The 18,286-nt window shown below is 57.0% G+C and overlaps 9 protein-coding genes across 9 annotated transcripts; 4 read left to right on the plus strand and 5 right to left on the minus strand.

Moving 5' to 3' along the window:
• Positions 1 to 968: 968 nt before the first annotated feature.
• Positions 969 to 1,915, minus strand: COL26b_003974 (uncharacterized protein; the record flags this gene model as incomplete). Its single annotated transcript, XM_053176859.1, has 2 exons — positions 969 to 1,038; positions 1,143 to 1,915. The coding sequence occupies 2 exons, from the start codon at positions 1,913 to 1,915 to the stop codon at positions 969 to 971; spliced, it is 843 nt and encodes a 280-aa protein (XP_053039181.1).
• Positions 1,916 to 2,180: 265 nt separating this feature from the next.
• Positions 2,181 to 2,966, plus strand: COL26b_003975 (uncharacterized protein; the record flags this gene model as incomplete). The annotated part of the gene is made up of 2 exons (XM_053176860.1): positions 2,181 to 2,355; positions 2,404 to 2,966. 2 exons carry the CDS (start codon positions 2,181 to 2,183, stop codon positions 2,964 to 2,966), a joined length of 738 nt encoding a protein of 245 aa, XP_053039182.1.
• Positions 2,967 to 3,310: 344 nt separating this feature from the next.
• Positions 3,311 to 4,603, minus strand: COL26b_003976 (uncharacterized protein; the record flags this gene model as incomplete). Its single annotated transcript, XM_053176861.1, has 5 exons — positions 3,311 to 3,446; positions 3,493 to 3,551; positions 3,601 to 4,017; positions 4,213 to 4,334; positions 4,555 to 4,603. 5 exons carry the CDS (start codon positions 4,601 to 4,603, stop codon positions 3,311 to 3,313), a joined length of 783 nt encoding a protein of 260 aa, XP_053039183.1.
• Positions 4,604 to 5,735: 1,132 nt separating this feature from the next.
• On the plus strand, positions 5,736 to 6,527 carry COL26b_003977 (uncharacterized protein; the record flags this gene model as incomplete). The annotated part of the gene is made up of 1 exon (XM_053176862.1): positions 5,736 to 6,527. The coding sequence occupies one exon, from the start codon at positions 5,736 to 5,738 to the stop codon at positions 6,525 to 6,527; it is 792 nt and encodes a 263-aa protein (XP_053039184.1).
• A 721-nt stretch (positions 6,528 to 7,248) lies between these two features.
• COL26b_003978 (uncharacterized protein) lies at positions 7,249 to 8,969 on the plus strand (the record flags this gene model as incomplete). The annotated part of the gene is made up of 2 exons (XM_053176863.1): positions 7,249 to 7,386; positions 7,443 to 8,969. The coding sequence occupies 2 exons, from the start codon at positions 7,249 to 7,251 to the stop codon at positions 8,967 to 8,969; spliced, it is 1,665 nt and encodes a 554-aa protein (XP_053039185.1).
• An 843-nt stretch (positions 8,970 to 9,812) lies between these two features.
• On the minus strand, positions 9,813 to 11,058 carry COL26b_003979 (uncharacterized protein; the record flags this gene model as incomplete). Its single annotated transcript, XM_053176864.1, has 3 exons — positions 9,813 to 10,533; positions 10,592 to 10,816; positions 10,865 to 11,058. 3 exons carry the CDS (start codon positions 11,056 to 11,058, stop codon positions 9,813 to 9,815), a joined length of 1,140 nt encoding a protein of 379 aa, XP_053039186.1.
• A 3,572-nt stretch (positions 11,059 to 14,630) lies between these two features.
• On the minus strand, positions 14,631 to 14,876 carry COL26b_003980 (uncharacterized protein; the record flags this gene model as incomplete). The annotated part of the gene is made up of 2 exons (XM_053176865.1): positions 14,631 to 14,758; positions 14,813 to 14,876. The coding sequence occupies 2 exons, from the start codon at positions 14,874 to 14,876 to the stop codon at positions 14,631 to 14,633; spliced, it is 192 nt and encodes a 63-aa protein (XP_053039187.1).
• Positions 14,877 to 16,416: 1,540 nt separating this feature from the next.
• Positions 16,417 to 17,250, plus strand: COL26b_003981 (uncharacterized protein; the record flags this gene model as incomplete). The annotated part of the gene is made up of 1 exon (XM_053176866.1): positions 16,417 to 17,250. One exon carries the CDS (start codon positions 16,417 to 16,419, stop codon positions 17,248 to 17,250), a length of 834 nt encoding a protein of 277 aa, XP_053039188.1.
• A 364-nt stretch (positions 17,251 to 17,614) lies between these two features.
• Positions 17,615 to 18,127, minus strand: COL26b_003982 (uncharacterized protein; the record flags this gene model as incomplete). Its single annotated transcript, XM_053176867.1, has 1 exon — positions 17,615 to 18,127. The coding sequence occupies one exon, from the start codon at positions 18,125 to 18,127 to the stop codon at positions 17,615 to 17,617; it is 513 nt and encodes a 170-aa protein (XP_053039189.1).
• Between the last annotated feature and the right edge of the window lie 159 nt (positions 18,128 to 18,286).

Genomic DNA, 18,286 nt, shown 5'->3' on the forward strand with positions numbered 1-18,286 from the left:
GAACTTCTCAAAGGCAACTTCTTCCGAGCGATACTGGGCTCACCGCCTCCAGCTGAATCTCTCAACGTACAGACTTCAACGTCTGTTTACAAGATGGCATCTAGCCTTTGGCTACCTTTGGATTCCTATAAAGATGGCTGAATGCTATCTCGAAATCACTGCTTCCTCTCAGGCTCATCCGGCACAGCTTCAATCATTTTGCCAACATGAAGACTGCCTTCGCCACGACCATCTTCGCGCTCACTGGCCTCGCCACGGCCACTTGCCATGGAAACAACTGTGCCAGGGCCATCACTGGCTCTGGAGGTCATGTGAAGCCCGACATCGATATTCGCAGATTGGATTGTTCTTCCTTCATGCAGACCACGGTTACCCCTGACACAATGTAAGAGAACCCTCCTGATGGACGCTTCTTACTCACACAAACAGCACCACGACCATCAGCGAAACCTTTACCACAACCTCTACCACCACCATTGGGAAAGCCAAAAAGCGATTTGCCGCTGCGGAACCGCTGGTCAATCTCGTTGCCCCTCGCGCTCCCGTGACAGATGCCCCCAGCTCCCTACCCTACTATGCGACCGCCGTTTGCGCTGGCACCTCCGAATACTCCTCTGTTTGCAACTGCTGGGGGATCCCTCCAACTGTAATAACCCTAGCAACGCCGGTTGTGTTCACGACAACGACCACGACCGCGACCGCGACCGTAACTACGACAGTGGACGTCACTTGCAAGATGGCAGCCATCTGCCCGTTCAACAAGGTCAACACCTTCCCCTGCAAAAAAGGGCAGAAGAAGGGCCCGCGCTGTGCTTGTCTTAAAGGTGCAGCCAAAAATGACCCCAACATCTGCGTCCAGAACCTGGATTGCAAGAAGGCGAAGACATGCAAATCGTCTAAGAACTGCGAACCGGACGAGGGCTGTGTTCAGCACCATTGCTGCGGCAACAAGAAGACGAAGATCTGCCTCAAGTATGCGCCAGGGAGCTGCTAGAAAGGTGCAAAGAAGGCTCGCCGCAGGGGGGCACGGCATTCGGCCTGGAGGAAGCTGGGCAGAGCTGGGGTTGATTGACCAGACCTTTGGAATCGTCACAGACTGGAGGACTCCCGTAGACTCATCTGCAAACCGCAAGACAACCTACCTCCCCTTCCACCGCACTCTGCTGGCGTACTGTGCAAACTTGACCACCTCGTCCTGTTCGAGCAATAATTCCACGGTGTAGTAGTGCCTCGCCAGATCCTCATGTCCCGCGAAACGATGCACGAAGGAGTGGCAGAGCCGGCACAGCCAGGCCACGTTGTTCAGCTCGTCCTCCCGGTGCCACCCCCGCTTGACGACCTTGTCGTGGACCATGCGCGGGATGAGATGGTGGTACGTCAGCCCGATCCAGTCGCGGCCGCACAGCTCGCACCCGTCGACCTGGTCCCTCGTCGAGCGCGGCGGCGGCGGCGCTGCCGTCAGGGCGGCGACGTACTCGGTCAGAACCGGCGCGAGGAACTCGTGCGCCCCCTGTCGGTCCGGATCGATGATGTTGTAGGCCACCAGGGACTCTGATACGTCGGGCGAGAGCGTGGGGAGGAGGTCCGCCACGTCGGAGCCGGTCAAGGGCATGGAGAGGCGTGATTGAAGGGCCGGGTCTGCGGTGTATGTGACGTGGGAGAGGGCTTTCAGGTCTTCTGGAAAGGACTCGAAGGCTTCAGAGGCAAGGTAGGAGCTGAAGTCTATCATGTCGTCCGCGTCGACCGGGGTGTCGTCTGCCCCATGTTGTGATTTGGCTGTTGGTGGCGACGATTTCGTCTTTTTGGTGCGCTTCTTGGGTTTGGAGGCTGGCTTTGTGACCTTTTCAACAATGGCGGCAGACAGGTAATCCCTGAACGTCTCGAACTGAGTGGTTTCCTCGTCGGAGTTATTCATCCTGCTGGCCGCCCAGGTTGAGGTGAGGTGATGGAAAAGTATCGATGACGTTAATTCGACGTTAGGTTGCCATGACTTTTCTGTTTTTAGTGAACTTTAGGGCTGCGCGGCTGTTGCTGCAGGGGGTTTAAAGTGCTCAGACGCCCCGTTTCCCCGCGATTTAGTGAGCGGGTCGTCACGAACTCCCTAAAGCGTTCAGACGACGTCCCATCTGACGAGCTCGACAAGATATTTCACGAAGATACTTTACTCATTGAAAGGGAAAATGGCTTCAGAAGGAAAGAAAGTGGTCATCGCGTTTGACCTTTACGGCACGCTGCTGTCGACAGAATCGATTGCAATCGAACTCGCCCAGTTATACGGAGAGGAGAGCGCTAAAGAGCTGGCTGCGCAGTGGCGGAGGTACCAGCTCGAGTACACATGGCGAATCAACAGCATGGGTGTGTTTGAGTATATGTGAACGACGATTCTTTGGCTGACACAAATAGGAATGTACCGCTCATTCTCTGAGCTTACGCGCGCGGCATTGAAGCATGCCGTTGCTGAGAAGAAGCTCGCTCTGTCTAAGGAAGACGAAGAGCGTCTTATGGATGCCTACAATGGCCTACAGACTTTCCCCGAGATCAAGGACGCCTTGGAGATAGTCGAAAATGCTCCCACGATAGACGCATATGTCTTCTCAAACGGCACCGACGACATGGTGGGCACCTCAATGAAGACGTCACCGGACCTGTCCCGTATGAGCCATGTGTTTGGGCCTACCCGGTTGATCACTGTTGAAGAGGTTCAGTGCTTCAAACCCTCGCCAAAGACCTATGAGCACTTTGCGAGGAAGGTGAGTATGTCTGACCAAAAGTCCGCCATCTGGCTTATCAGTTCAAACCCCTTTGATGCGCTCGGAGCGAGAGCTGCAGGATGGAAGTCAGCCTGGATCGACCGCGCCGGCGTTGGCTGGGTCGATGCTCTGGGTAGCACCATCGGGCAGGAGCCATCCGTCGTTGTCAACGGAGTAGACGAAGCTCTGAGGAAGATTGTGGAGATTTCAAAGTAAATATGCTCGCCGGGCGGATGAACCATTAGGTGACGTCGCGCAAGTTGGAATGTAGGCATAATGCTTGATTCACTTAAGCTTGAGTCGCTTCCCGGGGCCTCTGTCTGCCCATACTTTGACGAGACCGACGGACTTAATGACATCACTGTACGGCTAGATTACTGATATCGTGCATTGAGAGGCTTGCGTACCCTTTTCCTCTTGAAACCCCCTCTATACGCGGGTGTAGCCTCGACGGATAAACGAAACGTTGTTGAAGCCATCATGCCGTTTCCGCATCACAATACCTTGACTGCAGCTCCAACGGCAAAAGTTTCCAACTTGAGAACTAAGGAACAAACAGACTACTGCACACGCGACTCATCACTCTTGTAACTTTGAACGAGATGGGCCAGGTTCACCACCATCTCGGAATATTTGGCCGCATCAGGAGGGAACCGCGCACTGATGTAATTGTACTCTGTGTCCTCGACCACAAACCTAGAAGCTGTAAGCGAAGGGCAAGTCAGGACGAAAATGTACGTACGGCCGGTTTGGGACCCAACTGGACTTGAACTGGCTGGGGTCTTTGAGCACCTTTTTCATCTGTCGAACCATTAGAGTTGTGCATGTGCATCTGAACCAAACAACTGACTGAAGTCTCGACATTCTCGCTGCCAGCACCGTAGGTCTTGTAGTAGTCGCCTAGAAATAGCCTAGTCCCGTGAAAGGCCACCGACTCGAAGCACGCAGGAAGCGCCGTGGTTGTACAGTGGTATAGAACGCTGTTTCCATCCTCTCCCTTGGCGTTGCAGAGCACCAGCGGCCCATGACAGATGGCGCCCACGACCTTCTTGCCAGGCTTCTTCGTCTTGGGAAAGTAGTTGGCGAACAGCTTCTGAACGACGGAATTGTTCATGAGCTGGCGCACGTCTTTGTCGTGGCCGCCGGGGATGTGCACGACGTCAAAGTCATCGAGGGAGAAGTCCGGGGCGGTCCACGACAGCGGCTGCTGCATTTCTGCAGATTCCGTCATGGACTCGCACAGCTTCATGACCGAGGCGCCGGCGCCCTGTCGAACAGCAGCGAGGTCAGCTCGGGTGGACAAGTCATTGTACGGCAGCAGCACGCCGGAAACCGGGGCAGATTGGCGACATGCGAGATCTGCGCGCGCTTAATGCAATTACTTATGTTTTGTGACAGTGTGGTCTGGCACGAGGGATGAAGCACGGGTCGTAAATCGAAAAGAAGAGATCGGGGTGCGCACCAGCAGCTTCTGGGAGAGGCCCTCGAGCATCCTGCTATCGCATCGGGGGGTTTTGCCCGTTTCGGTGGCAAAGTTCACGTCGAAGGCAGCATCTTTGAAGGCCTGGTAGGGGACGGCGACCTCTGTGGGAGCATGACACAGATTAGCTTTGCGGTTCGTGACGCAGATCCGGTAGTGGAGGGGTTTTGTGGTGGTGAGGTGCGGCAGGGAAGCGGTCTTGGGACGGAGGAGACTGTGGAGATGGATGCGCGTGTGTGTGTGTGGTGGACACGGGCGGGATGAGGAGGGGACGGAGAGGAGGGGAGACACCGGGATCATGTCAGTGACATGGGTGCTGCTGACCTGTAGGATCGTGGCCATAGTCGGCCATGATGATGAGGACCTTGACCATTGTGGGTGTGTTTGATGGAGCCGATCGTGCCTAGTGCCAGTGTACCGACGGTGGTGTCTTGTTTACGAGAGGTTCAGCTTGGCCGTCTCGAATGGATAATCCATCAGGTGCTGCAAGGGAGACGACGGCTCGATCGAGACGGCATCGGGACGGTATCTCACAGGGCGTCAGCACCTCATCGCCGCACAATCACGGGTGCCGACTCGCCGGGACGATAAGATAGGTGCTGATAGGTAGGTAAGGTATCCATGATGACGCTGACCTGAGATTGGTTTAACGGTTGAGCTGACCGCTGAAGAACGTTGTGGCTCGACGGCAACGAACGGTCCTGTGCGAGGTCGAGTCGACATTGGACGACGGGACCCTGAATATGAAGCAAGCCGGGGGGGTGGGCAGCTCAATCACCGTGCCCTGCTGCTGCCCCCTTTAGCACTCGTGGCACTAACGCACCTGGACCCGTCCGCTGTGGGCCCCGGCTCGACGTCATCTCTGCCAGATTTTGATCCCCCTCCAAATCTAAATCTTGTATTGCTCCTCTCACACACTCGGCCGTCTCGTCTCCTATCCGTCGCCTGTGCCTTTCCATGGCCTCCCTTGCTCCGTTGCCGGCCGCCCAACGTCGATCATGTCTGACTTTGAAGACGAACTCTTGCGACCTGACTAGACACCTACCTACACTAGACTACCTTACCTGGGCACTTAAGGAGGTAGTTAGGGGATAAAAAGTGCAGCGCCATCCGGGAGTCAAGCTTTCAACCATCCCCAGCGCATGACATCGCCGCCCTCTTGGCCGCCCCCCTTGGCCCCGTCAGTCCCGGCACCGGGTCCAGCCCGTCTGCACATCCTGTTCGCTTGTAGAAACCCCCTCCGCCCGTTTACGCAATTCAAGACCAACAAGCAAGCGCAAGCGCGTCCGTCAGGTATAGTCTCCTCGCCATCCCTGCAACGTGACTACCGGCAACCCGGAAACCCCAGCCTGTGTCCACATAAGCCCATTATGACCCCGCGGGTACGGACATGACGACAGCCTTGGCTCTGGGGATATATGTCTCAAGAGCCGCCGCTTTCTCTTTTCCTTCTCGCTTGGAAAGTCATTCATCCATCCATCCGTACCCCTTTTTGACTTGGCACCATGAAGCTCTCAGCAGACGACAGCATGCCCATCGGCGACCTGCAACCAGAACAGGCCCAGCTGGGCGGCACCTATGTCGACACCATCGTCGACGTCTCTGAACAGCTGTTCTACATGAAGCAGCTTCTCCCCCTCGTCAAGCTCCTCGCCCTCGTCTACAAAGTCCGTGCTCCAAGTCCGTCAGAGGAGGATCGCATGAACACCCTCATGCGGACGCTTTCAGGAGACACCCTGAACAAGACGACCACCGACAGGTATCCCCAAGGCTTCACCAGAGACGAGATTATCCAGTCATTCAGCAGGCTCCTCAGCCCCGTCCTCAACGGCCTAAGCGGACTGGACGACTTTGAGAAGGCCATCAGCGCCGGCGAAGACCCGGCTGGTTTCCGGCAGTTCTGGGCCCTCGACGACAGGAATCTGCTCACCGACGCGGTGTCCGGCAAAGGCCCGATGGCGTCCGTCACAGAAACGGATATCCCCTTCCTTGACATCTTCGTCAAGGACAAGACTCGCCGGCTGGCATTGACCCAGGACCACGCCGCTCTCGTTCTCGTCCCTCACGACGCCAGACCGGGCGACGAGATTTGGGCCATGTCCCGCACCGAGAAGCTGATCGTCATCCGCCTCGATGACCCAGAGGCTGCGTCGACGACTGTCGGCATTCTTGGGGAGGCGTACAGCCACGGCTTCTCCAAGGAGCCGCCGCCTCCAAATTGCAAGCAAGTATACAACAGCGCGGAATTCTTGACGTCCTCCGTGGCTGTTGGTCTGGCCGGCGCAGTCCCTAGGTGACTGCGACGTTGCCAAATGAGACGAGAGCCAGCAGGATGTGGATCGGCAAAAGCATAATTCTTGGAGAAATTCACGTCTTGGTCAAATTTTACCGCTCATCTTTCAACCAAGGTCCTTGTTGGAGAGGCATCAATAGCAGGCGTTCGGGCTCAGATTGTGGTACGGGAAAAGTGCACAGCACATCAAGGCGGGCGCACTGGCGTTCATTGGAGACATGACTTAGTTACACACCAGGCCAGAAAACATCGCGGAGGCATTTTCAGATACCACCACCAAACCAGGCAAAAGATCAAGCAGCCTCAGGGGCATCAGTAGATAGAGAAATCAGAGTTTCGCTTGACAGGCACCTCAGTCCCAAGCGGGGAAGTGAAATGACATTGCCGTAGGGGGTGCCCTAGCGCAATTAATCGCTTCGAGACCACCCCTGAACCTTGGGTTATGGGCCCGACTCGCTCTCCTCAGCGTTCTGGGCCGTAGGACCTACGGAGTAGGATTGGGAGGTTCATCCAAGATTTCGGTAAGCGGTGGACGGAGGAGTCGGTCAGTAATTGAAGCAACTCAATTTTGCCGGCCAATCCGCCGCCCGTTGACCTCGACCGTTCAATTGGGAGATATCGCGGTCAACGGCAACCTCTCACAGCGAGATCAGGGCTGTTGCCGCACTGTTCCGTGAACTCTGCCAGCCATTGTAACAACACGCGACCTCCTGACGAACCTCGCAATGGAGGGCCTGCTCCTGCTGTCCGTGAGGTCCATCGCGGCGGCCATCATGGTCGTCGTCGGGGGCTCCGTGCTGTACTTTTTCAAGCTTCTGATGAAGCACCGCGGCAAGATGGCCGATCTGAAGAAGCAGGGCCTGGTGAGCTGTCTCCCGTCGTCATCTTCATCGTCATCCGAACTGACCGTCACGCGCAGCCCGTGGTCCCTCACAACTTCCTCTTTGGCAACCTCCTCGAGGCCAAAAAGGCCTTTGACAGCCTGCCGCCCGGCGTGCACGCAAACTACGTCCTGGCCAAGCTGGCCGAGCCCTTCCCCAACGGCGCCTTCTACATGGACACCTGGCCGATGGCCGACCCGATGCTCCTCATCACGGACCCGGACATGGCCCACCAGGCCGTCTACCACCCGGTCGTTGGCTCTCAGAAGCCGCCCATGCTCACCGGCTGGTTCCACCCCATCACCGGCGGCCCGAGCCAGTTCGACACCAACGGCCGCCCCTGGAAGCACCTCCAGAACTTGTTTAGTCCCAGCTTCAGCAACCAGAACATCACCGCCGAGGTCCCCATCATCGTCGACGGCATCCGTGTCTTCGCCGAGAGGCTGCGCGAACAGGCCCGCAAGGGGGACATGTTCCGCCTGGAGCCCCTCGCGCTGGACCTCATCACCGACATCATCGGCGAGGTCCTGCTCAACGTGCGCCTCGACACGCAGAAGCAAAAACACCCGCTCGCCGAGGCGATGAAGGGCCAGCTGCGGCTCAAGTTCACCGCCCACAAGCCCGAGAACCTACTGTCGCGCATCGACCCCGTCACCCTCTTCCGCACCTGGAACGGCGGCCGCGTCCTCGACAACCACATCAAGGAGCAGATCGCCGCCCGCTTCCGCGTCCTGCGCGAGAACAAGGCGCACAACCGCGACAAGGCGGAGCGCTTCCAGTCCGTCCTCGACAGCGCCATCGAGAACTGGCTCGCGCAGCCGCAGAACGCGGGGCGCACGGCGCTGGACGCGGACTACCTCCGCATCATGACGCGCAACATGCGCATGTTCTTCTTCGCGGGCTACGACTCGTCGGCGGCCACCATTGTCTACTGCTTCCACAACATCTACTCCCGCCCGGACGTCCTCGCGAGGGTGCGCGCCGAGCACGACGAGGTGTTTGGCGCCGACGTGGCCTCCGCGCCGGCCAAGATCGTCGAGAATCCCAGTCTGCTCAACTCGCTGCCCTACACGAACGCCTGCATCAAGGAGTCGCTCCGCCTGTTCCCGCCAGCGGGCGGCATCCGTCAGGGCTCCGCGGACCTCGTTCTCAAGGACGCCGAGGGGAACCTGCTCCCGACGGAGGGGATCGCCATCACGATGCTCCACTGGGTCATCGGGCGGAACCCGAGGTACTGGGCCAAGCCGGACGAGTTCATCCCGGAGCGGTGGCTCGTGACGGACCCCGCGGACGAGCTCTACCCTCCGCGGGGCGGCTGGCGAATCTTCGAGTACGGGTCGCGGCTATGCGTCGGGCAGCAGCTCGTCATGGTAGAGGCGCGGGCGGTCCTGGCCTGCATCATCAGGGAGTTTGACATACAGGACTCGTTCGCGGAGATTGATGGGGAGCGGAAGCTTGACACAAGCGGGCTTGGCGGGCAGAGGGTGTTCATGGTGGAGGCAGGCGCTGCGCATCCCACGGACGGATATCCGTGTAGGGTTTCGCTGAGCGGATACAAGGCATGATGATGTTGGAGAGATGGCCAGCTCGAGCGAGGATGAGGTTACGCCGTTGCGTTATTCAGAGAGTGATTTGGCGGATGTAATGTCTCAGGCAGAGTGCATAATACAGTATCGCCGAGTTTGCCTTGCCAATCATCCTGTCCCGTATATCCGTGGCTTGCTGTCGTTCACGTCGTTTACGTCGTACAAGTGTCGTAAGCAGTCTCCGTCTGCCAGATCCAATTGTCTACACAGAGAGGCAATGAGCAAAATTCGCCTTCTTGACGGAAATCAGGATTCACGTAAGCCCACAGCCCTCTCGCCCCCATCCTGGCATCTGCACGATGTCATTGGGGCCAAATCCCATCCTTTTGACAGCAAAGAGAAAATCCTTGGCTCGAACTGGACGTTGACGCCTCAAATCCTTTCGACTCATCGTCGTCGCGTCATCGGATGAACTGGGTCGATTCACAGTCATGGTTGGCCTCCTAGGAGGATTTGACTAGTTTAGATCCAGCTACGGCTAGGCGGCAGCATGTAAGATCTGCCTTGTTGAGTCCTAGTCGTGCAAGTTATTCCTCTACTTTGTCAGCACAGAGGAGCCTGGATACAAGCACATACAAAGGATCCAGAAAAGGCATGATTGGTATCGTTGTATAAACGTCTCTAGCGAGGGTGTTGTATGAACAGCTGTCCCCAAGGACCTCCTCCCCCTTCCATGCCATCTCCCCTTTTTTCCCAGATCGTAAACGCCATGAATGTGGTATAATGTAGAAGAAGGTACACAAGCTATCGAGCTTGTGAAACGAAAGAAATGATGCAAAACAATGATGGGTATATCCGATGCCCCTTAGCACCAACCATGAATCACTGGCTCCTCTTCCTCTTGCGCTCAAACTCCACCGTGCCTGCCGTGATGTCCGACTCCTCCACCTCGATGATCGGCACCTGCACCCGTGACGAAGGCGGCTGGTATGCCTGGTACGGCGGGCTGCTGAGTCCGACGCTGTCGCCACTGTCCTGTCTCCTGTGTCCCAACAGGGCTTGCCTGTCGCCGCGCCCAGGCGCGTCGTCCTCGTCCATCTCCGGCACGGCCACCAGCACGTGCGAGCTCCCCCAGCTTGGCGCGCGACCCATGCTCTCCCTCGTCACGACCTTTGTGTTTGCCACGGATCCGCTGCCGATGAAGCTATCACTGCGTGCGAGGGGGTTGTCGGCTGGCGGGCTGCTGGCCCACCCGAACTCAGTGTTCATCGCACGCTCGACCATGTAGCGGTCAAACTGGGTGTCTCTTTCGTTGTTGTATTGAGAAGGTGTGCGTTGGAGGGGCTTCGGCTCGGGTTGGGGTTGAGGTATCGAACCGTGGGGGCTGCTGGTGCCGCTCTTTGCGGAGGATGTCGAGATGCGGCGAAGGGAGCGGTCACCGAGAGACAACCCGCCGATGGACAGGCGGGAGTTGTATGTTGTGTTTTGTTCGAGGTCGTTGAAGCCATATGGCTTGTGGTTGACCGGGTAGTGGTAGTCGTCGTACTTGGCGAGGCGGCGGTACGTTTGAATCGCGTAGATGCCAGGGACGGAGATGAGGAGACTGCAACTGGTTAGCTTTGTCTATCATGGCAGTCCATCATGGAAGGGAGTTGACTTACATGAGGAAGCAGTCCAAGCCGAGGCCAACCACGGAGTAGTGGCTGTCTTTTCTTTGGGTAAAGACGACAATGTCGAGAGCGAGTGTGGCCATGGAGCAAACAAACTTGAGTACGTGGGTGAAGATCATGGTCCATGGTGTCAACGTCTCGGCAGCGAGTTTGGAGACTTCGTAGATGGTGGAGAAGAGGCAGATCAAGGAAAATCCAATGTTGACAGACTCCCATCTGGGCAAAATTAGCTTATGCCGTGTGACCACACGGGGGCAAACTTACACAACTTCAACCGTAGGGAACATGCCCTTGTCCTCCACTTGACTATCCCAATTCCTCAGAGTATCCGATAGACGCCACGAGAAGAGGCCGATGACAGCGAGAAGAACCATCATTTGAAGGATCCAGAAAGGCAGCAGTAGCGCCATGCGCCATCGTGCCCTGTCGAACTGGGCTTGTTGGCGGTGAAGAACCATGTTTGCTGTGATGGATTTGATTCTAGGGAGCTTTGATGTCCGCGAGAGTTGTCTGAGGCTGAGAAGACTAGTTCAGACACAAGGCGATCCCGCGAGGTTATAAGCAAGAGGCCCGACGGACAACAAACAAACGATGGATGACAGGGATTCGATCGGAGCCGGGCCCGAGAGACGCGGGGGTGAGCGAGGCTGTGATGAGGCGAGCCTGTCAGAACTCTCTTATGGGGCGTGAGTGCTGCTATTACTATATATAAAAATCACATCACCCAGGGAGCCGGGACGCTGAAATGAGTGAGAGTCCCATCACCAGGCTGCAGCATACCGAAGGGCACTAAACCCTGTGTAGAAGCAGCCGTTCCAGGCCTGGCTTGCTTTGGAATAGGATGGATCGGCTGTCCAGTCGGGGTTTAGGGAGCCGCTCTGTCGCCCGTCTTTTGCAAGCGGTGAATCTGAACAGCCACGATGGTGCTATTGGACGGGCACGTTCAGGTTCCCGCTCAAAGAGCTCCCCTGTCAGCCCAGCCGGCGCGAGCCTAGACGGGGGCCCTGGAGTTACTCCAGAGAATGGAATGGCGGCAGCAACGGGGCATCACTAGTTATTCGTTGGAGCCTGGCAGAGACAGCTAGGGCATCTCCGGGTGTCGGGCGGCGAGGGAAATTAAACGCCATCGTGCCGGCACTCGACGCCCGCGCGGTTCTCTTCCGTTCGACTCGACGCGGTACGCAAGGGCGGGCGAGGTGCTGGAATGCTGGAATGAAAGGCCGCATCACTGTGACGCATCGGATGGCGTTTGCGGCTGAGACGGGCCATGAGGTATCGGTCAGGCTGATCTTGATAGCCAACCGGGTGAGACCATCTGCGCATGTTTTCCCCTTCTCGCTCGAGAGGGGGTGACTGGCCCAGGAACGGTCAGGCACTTGCTGACGGCATCAATAGACTGTTGGTCGGGTACGCGAACCTGCAGAAACAGTCAACACAATAGCAGAGACTCTGCATAGATGGCCGAAAAAGGACTTTTGATGGGTGTGGAGCGCAGCGCCAAGTGCGCCTGCTTCACAGCCTGCCCTCCCTGGATGTTCGCTTAAGCTGGATCATGACGGCCAAACAGGCAGCGCGGAATCCAGACTTGCGGCTCTCTCTCGAGGCGGTAGGGTTGGGGCGATCGGGGGTTGGCCCTGATCATCTCGCTACGCGCTTGTCGTCTTCCTGAAGGATCATGTTGAGGAGTATGAGACGCGCTTGTGGTGGCTGCGCAAGTCAAAATGAATCAACTCGATCCACTTCTGAATCCCCCGTCTGGGACGCAGAGGAGATTGTGTCATTTGGTGGTGCGTGGGAGGCAGAGGCACTTGGCTCTGAGGAAGAGGGTGTAATAGTGGCCGTCTCGAGTGGACGCCGGTGCCGAGGCGTGCCGGGCTATAACGTCTAACGTGGGTGACTGGGCCTGTTTTGTTGGTCGGGTTGATGATGTGGTGAGGTCTGCTTGGCTCCTGGGAGTGCCCCCCAAGAAGGAAACGGCATTCAGCAGGGCTGACGGCGGGGAATGTCGTCGAAAGGGGCATGGCTCGAGGCTAATTCGAGCACCATTGCTGTGCTGACGCCAGGGACGAAAGACATTGGTCTGGTCCCTGCTTTTCCGTCTGTTGTAGCTGGACACTGGTGCGGTACCCGCCCTTGGTGTGCGTTCTTGCAGACGATTTTGTGGCAGTGGCCGATGAGGCTGCAGCTGATTTTTGCGTGATTATGACTCTTTCCAGTGGGAAAGGTGAGATGTCGCTGGCGAAGCTGTTACGACGAGCTTATTCGAGGTTGGCCATCCACAGGGTCGCAGTGGGTGCAACTCTGGAGCCCAACCGGACGGAACAAGTCCCATTGTTTGTGTTCTTGACGCAGCAAGCTGGCATGCGAGGCGCAGGGAAGTCGGAACATTGTTGGTGTGTTGTTGGATGTTGGAGTCTGGGTTGGTGGATGAGTGCCAGCAGCTGGCGGGACTGTGAAGTGGAAGGGAGGAAAGGGCACCGTGCGATGTTGATTTGGATCGGCGCGTGACGGCACAGGCAGACACACTGTGAGCTGTGGGCCCAAGCTCTTGGCGTCTTTCGTCTGTTGCTCCCGGTTTTGGCTACCTAGGTTTGGTGCTTGCTTCTCTGGCTCGTTCCCAGGTTCCATGTCCACGTTGCTGTTCTTAATTAACGGGTCCCTTAACGCCTTTTTCTCCCTTCTTCTCGACGGAAGCTCACGGATCCGATGCTGGTCACGCTCGAGGATTCGTCTCAAGATGAGGGCGTCGAGCGACCTTAGGGATCTGCTTAAGATCTTAAGTATCGTCTAATAAGTAGGCGCCTCTGGTTGACCTCTCTCAAGACGAGATGAGACCAACAACACACATCCAGATCTAAAAGATATGACGTGCCGGCGGTTTGAGGCCACCATCCTTCCCGTTCGTCCGTCATGTCAACGTCAAGTCAAGACTGTCAAACTTGAGGCAAAAGCATCGCCGCCGGGCACTTCTGTCAGATCGACCACCACGAACAAGTCTGAAGTCGCCAACGACCCAGACGATCGGAATGCAACACCATGGTCGTCCTGAGCCGCCCTCTCCAACACTGGCCCCAACGCGAACGAAACATCGGACCCAAACTCTAATGGTCTTCCCCCGTCGCTTATTGCGACTTTCTGGGACGAAAGGGGTGGAGCGCGCAAGGGACTTTGTGTGTGTGCTGATGCTGGCGAAGAACAGACCAGTCCCTGTCATCGCAACCGCATCCATCCAGGCTGCAAGTTTGGAACGGAGAATTTCACGACCCGCCAGAGAAGGATTCGACGTCAGGCAGTCACATTTTCGAGCTCCATAAACCACTTCGCAGATGCCATGGCGACGGGATTGAATTTTCCCTTTTGAAGCAGGCTGGAGCCGCGCTAGAAGGATGAATCGTGGCTGAGCCCGCCCAAACGACGGCCATCACCCCGTGGATACTGCCCAGACCGCTGAAGCGAGCCCAGGTTTGCTTCTTCTTCGCTCGCTGCGACACCCCTGTCGTCAACACCCACTCCTGGTGGGTTTTCCGCGTTTAAGCTTACAAGCAAGTCTTTCCTGGTTTTCCAAGTCCCAAGACTCAGAAATAGCAACCAGTCGGATCATCCTTTTGACAGGCGAGTTCGCGCAGCATCCCCCCGATTTGGTTTGACGTGGTGGAGGGTGAGTGACAGAAGTATGTGTGCGCATTGATGGATAGCCCGTTCACTGTGATGCATGTTGTTGGTCCAATGACTTTCTGTGAAAAAAACGGTTGGCATTTGCACGCAATGTGCCCATGCTAACCAAGTATATTCAGAATATTATCTGCCTCAGAGGGCGGTGGATTAACTGGCACCCTCGTGAACCCGATCCCAGATCAAAATAATGTCAATATCGTTGGTTGATTGCCATGGTGCCTATTTCGCCTGGTCCCATCCCGGTATTGTCGCCAGATTATGAGATTACAGGCGTCTTTGTGTAGTATATGTTGTTGCAGTTCGTAAAGCAAGCGTCGGACCCCATTCCATGCTCCTCATTTCGAGTCGAGACATTTTAGAGGCCGGCCGCCTTGTTGGCCTGGTAGACGCCGGCGGAGTTGAAGGGAACGATGTTGCCATTGGCGTCAGTCATGGCGGCCTCGTTGACGGGGACGCTGTTGGCCTCCTGGCGAGCCTCAATCGCTGTGTGAGTCGTTAGCATCAAGTGGTTCCATCTCCATCGTTTTCAGAACGTACGCTCGGCGGGGGCAGCTGCGACGACGGCAGCGGCGAAGGCAAAGAGAATGGCAGAGTACTTCATTTTGACGGTAGTTGTTGGTTGTTTTCGAACGAGTGTCGGCCGGCGACGAGCAGATAATTCCTGTACAAGAAGAGAAGGTTTGGAAGAGAGTGTTGTTTGTTGGTTAGAGAACAGGATCAGAAGAAACGGAACACGGGAAGGACATGCGGGTATTTGTATCTTTGTCGAGGACTTGTCGAGGAGAGCCCAACGCCCAGGGGGTTGCGCCAAGTATCACCATCGATATCATACATCAGACATGGTATAGGGAGACGACGTGCGCACGGGTGCCGAGCCATCCAGAAGTGCTGTCATCCAAAATCTGACTGGAACTACACAGTCGTTGCCCCGGGCCCTCGAGTTGAGACCAGCGGTCAGGGCTTCCGCCCGGTTCCATCGAGGGTCATCGTCGCCGCAGCCCAATGTCGATTGCTTGGCCATAACATCACTCAGAGGAGGAAGTTGTCAACGGGTCGAGGATGGGGGAACAAGGGACCTCCCAGCGTGTCACCGCACTAACAGGAACCACACCAAGCGATGAACGATGCCCCCAGCCCATCCGTTGCTGCCCCGGGCTTCGCCTGCTTCAGAGAGGATACTGAGGAGAGGGTGGCCACTGATCAGCAGCGTCCAAGAGGGCTGATCGCGGTAGACAAGAAAACCGCAGTGGTAGAAAAGGTCTGAAACTGGGCTGTGACGAGGGAGACGCGTAGGAGTGGCCCACTAGTCTAAGTGAATGCCGTGTCACAGAGGCTCGCCTACGGCTCGGACGGGCGTAGATCATACAGCAAGCCGCTCGCTATGAGCATGTTCCGGTAGCAAAGTCGGCAGGGAAGCGGGTTTTAACGTCTGAACCCTAGTGTTGCCAAGTCTGCACCCCGGTGTACCTTATTGTGAAGCTTAGCCAGAGGCTGGGGATGTTGGATTCCTCGCGTGGGATGTGGGAGAGTCCAGAACCGGCCTTTTCCCTGACGGGTCACGGCCTCGACGACACAGCTTCGGACGGGATGAAGGTGTTCGGACCAGAGGCGTTCCCGTCCAGGAGGCGTTTCGAAACCAGCCAACCCCTGTGGCGTAGATGTCAGGGGCAGTATGACGCAGGAAAATCATTTGGGCGGCCCGTCGTATTTTTAGTCGGATCGCCAGTCGCTGCTTAAGTAAGGCCCGGTTTGCATTCCTCGGGCACAGCACAAAACTTGTGCATGTGTTATGCTCCATAGCACAGACACAATCTTATGCCACCCGTATCCAGCTGCATCAAATCGCGGGGTTCGTTATCGGAAGTGGGGTTCAGCTGGAGTGATCCCAAGGCCTCCTCTCAGCCCAGTGACATGCCATTCCTCCAGCTACCCGTACCTAAGGTAACTGACAATCTACCTACTCTCCCCCATTCCAACCTAAGCTTCTTCTCCAACCTCCAACGTGCCAGACTGCCCATCTCCGCCATCTCACGCTGCTGCTGACCCTGTGCGACCGTTCTGCGGACGCTGTGAAGCTCTCTGCTACTTCCCCCCCAAAACAACACGCCACTTCGCCACATTCCTCCCTTTGAAACGAGCTCATGGCGACTGTGGGACACTGCCTGTACTGCTTCGAGGCGCTGGCTTCGCACCTGGAAAAGCGGCGGGGTATTTCCCTCAAAGAGATCCAGCAATCATGGCCCGAGTACGCAAAGACCCTGTCGTCCGGCCTCGGTGACGGCAAGGATGCCTCCAAGAAGCTCCTCCCGGCCCTCCAACGCCTCGCCGAGCCCGCCAGCGACTCAGGCTCCGCCTCCTCCGGCTCCAGCCTTTCGCTGCCGGCCGAGACCCCGGAGACATCCGTTGACTCCCTCGCCGATGCCGACGACGACGACGACGACGACGACGATGTCATCACTGAGTCCCCGCTCTTTGTCACCTGGAATACCGTCTCACCACGCTCAGGCCACCGCTCGCTGCGGGGATGCATCGGCACCTTTGAGCCGCAGGAGCTCGAGGACGGCCTGTCGAGCTACAGCTTGACGTCGGCGCTGCACGACATGCGATTCCCGCCCGTCGAGACGTCGGAGCTGCCCTCGCTCGAGGTCGCCGTGACCCTGCTGACCGACTTTGAGGACGCTGACGACGCCATGGACTGGACACTCGGTGTGCATGGCCTGCGCATCAGCTTCTTCTACCACGGCAAGCGGTACGGCGCGACCTACCTCCCTGACGTCGCCGTCGAGCAGGAGTGGACCAAGGAGGAGACGCTCGTGAGCCTCATGCGCAAGGCCGGCTGGATGGGCCGCAAGGATAAGTGGCAGGAGGTCGAGCTCAAGGTCGTGCGATACCAGGGCAAGAAGGAGTCGCTGGAGTATGCCGAATACAAGAAGTGGTACGACTGGTACAAGAACAACAAGACCAAGTCCGGCTGAGGCCCGGCTGGTCTTTCATGACGGAACATGACGGGCGTTACTGGGACACGGGTACACTTTGGTGGTATACGGACAAGATAGAGGCGTGGTCTCCTTCGGATAGAAGATGATAGCCTTGTGTTAATACAATTATCATGACTACTCGATGGTACGAATGTTCGTATACAGCATGGCTCCTGCCGTCTTTTTGATTGGTAGGCTCTTTGCATTGAAAACGCCGCCGCTGCTATGTCTTTGCTAATTATGGACAGAAAATATCTCGCATCAAATCATCGTCGTGTCATTACATTCTATTGAGTCGTATGCCATGTGCTAGGCCACTCGCTGTGATGGCTCCCCAATACATGAAGCCTCGATACATCATCTAATACCTGGTCCTGCTGCGACTGGATCGGTATACTGCAGCCGGCGGCCTTGGTGAAGCGCTCGGCCGCCTCTTCTCGTACACAACAGGCTGCGCGTAGCGGACCTCTTCGACCTCGTACGAAGGTCGGCGCGAACGAGACGTCTCGTGGTGGTAGCGGTGCTGGCGCCTCCTGTGATGGCGTGCGCCGGGAGACCTGCCGCGGTACTTGCGGTCATATTTGCGGTCGTATTCGTCCGGCTCACCCCACGAGTTTGGCCTTTTCCAGAGGCCGCAGGATTTGAGGATCCACAGGAGAATGAGGAAGCCCGCGATGGAGCCGATGACGATGCCGGCGATGGCGCCGCCGCTGAGGTTGTTGTTTGATGCGCTCTCCGCGGTTGTCTCCGGGGTGGATGTGATGGTGACGACGACCTGGCGGGCGTCGAAGGTTCTCGTCGGGTTTTCTTCCGAGGATGCCGCGCGGGGGATGAGGCCGGCGAGGCCGTTGAAAGCTGGTGTTACTGGCGCCATTGTCGTGACTTGACGGCGAGGCGAAGAGAGAGAGATGGCCGATGAGGGAAGCGGAAGAGCAGGCGAGAGAGATACTACGGCACCAGAGACGGGACGGGACGGGAGCAGCAATGGAAATACTACAGCAGTGATTGATAAATGACGCCAATCCCCGTCTTA

This window comes from Colletotrichum chrysophilum, assembly GCF_026319265.1.
Source record: "Colletotrichum chrysophilum strain AFK26 chromosome Unknown scaffold_23, whole genome shotgun sequence".
NCBI lineage: Eukaryota > Fungi > Ascomycota > Sordariomycetes > Glomerellales > Glomerellaceae > Colletotrichum > Colletotrichum chrysophilum.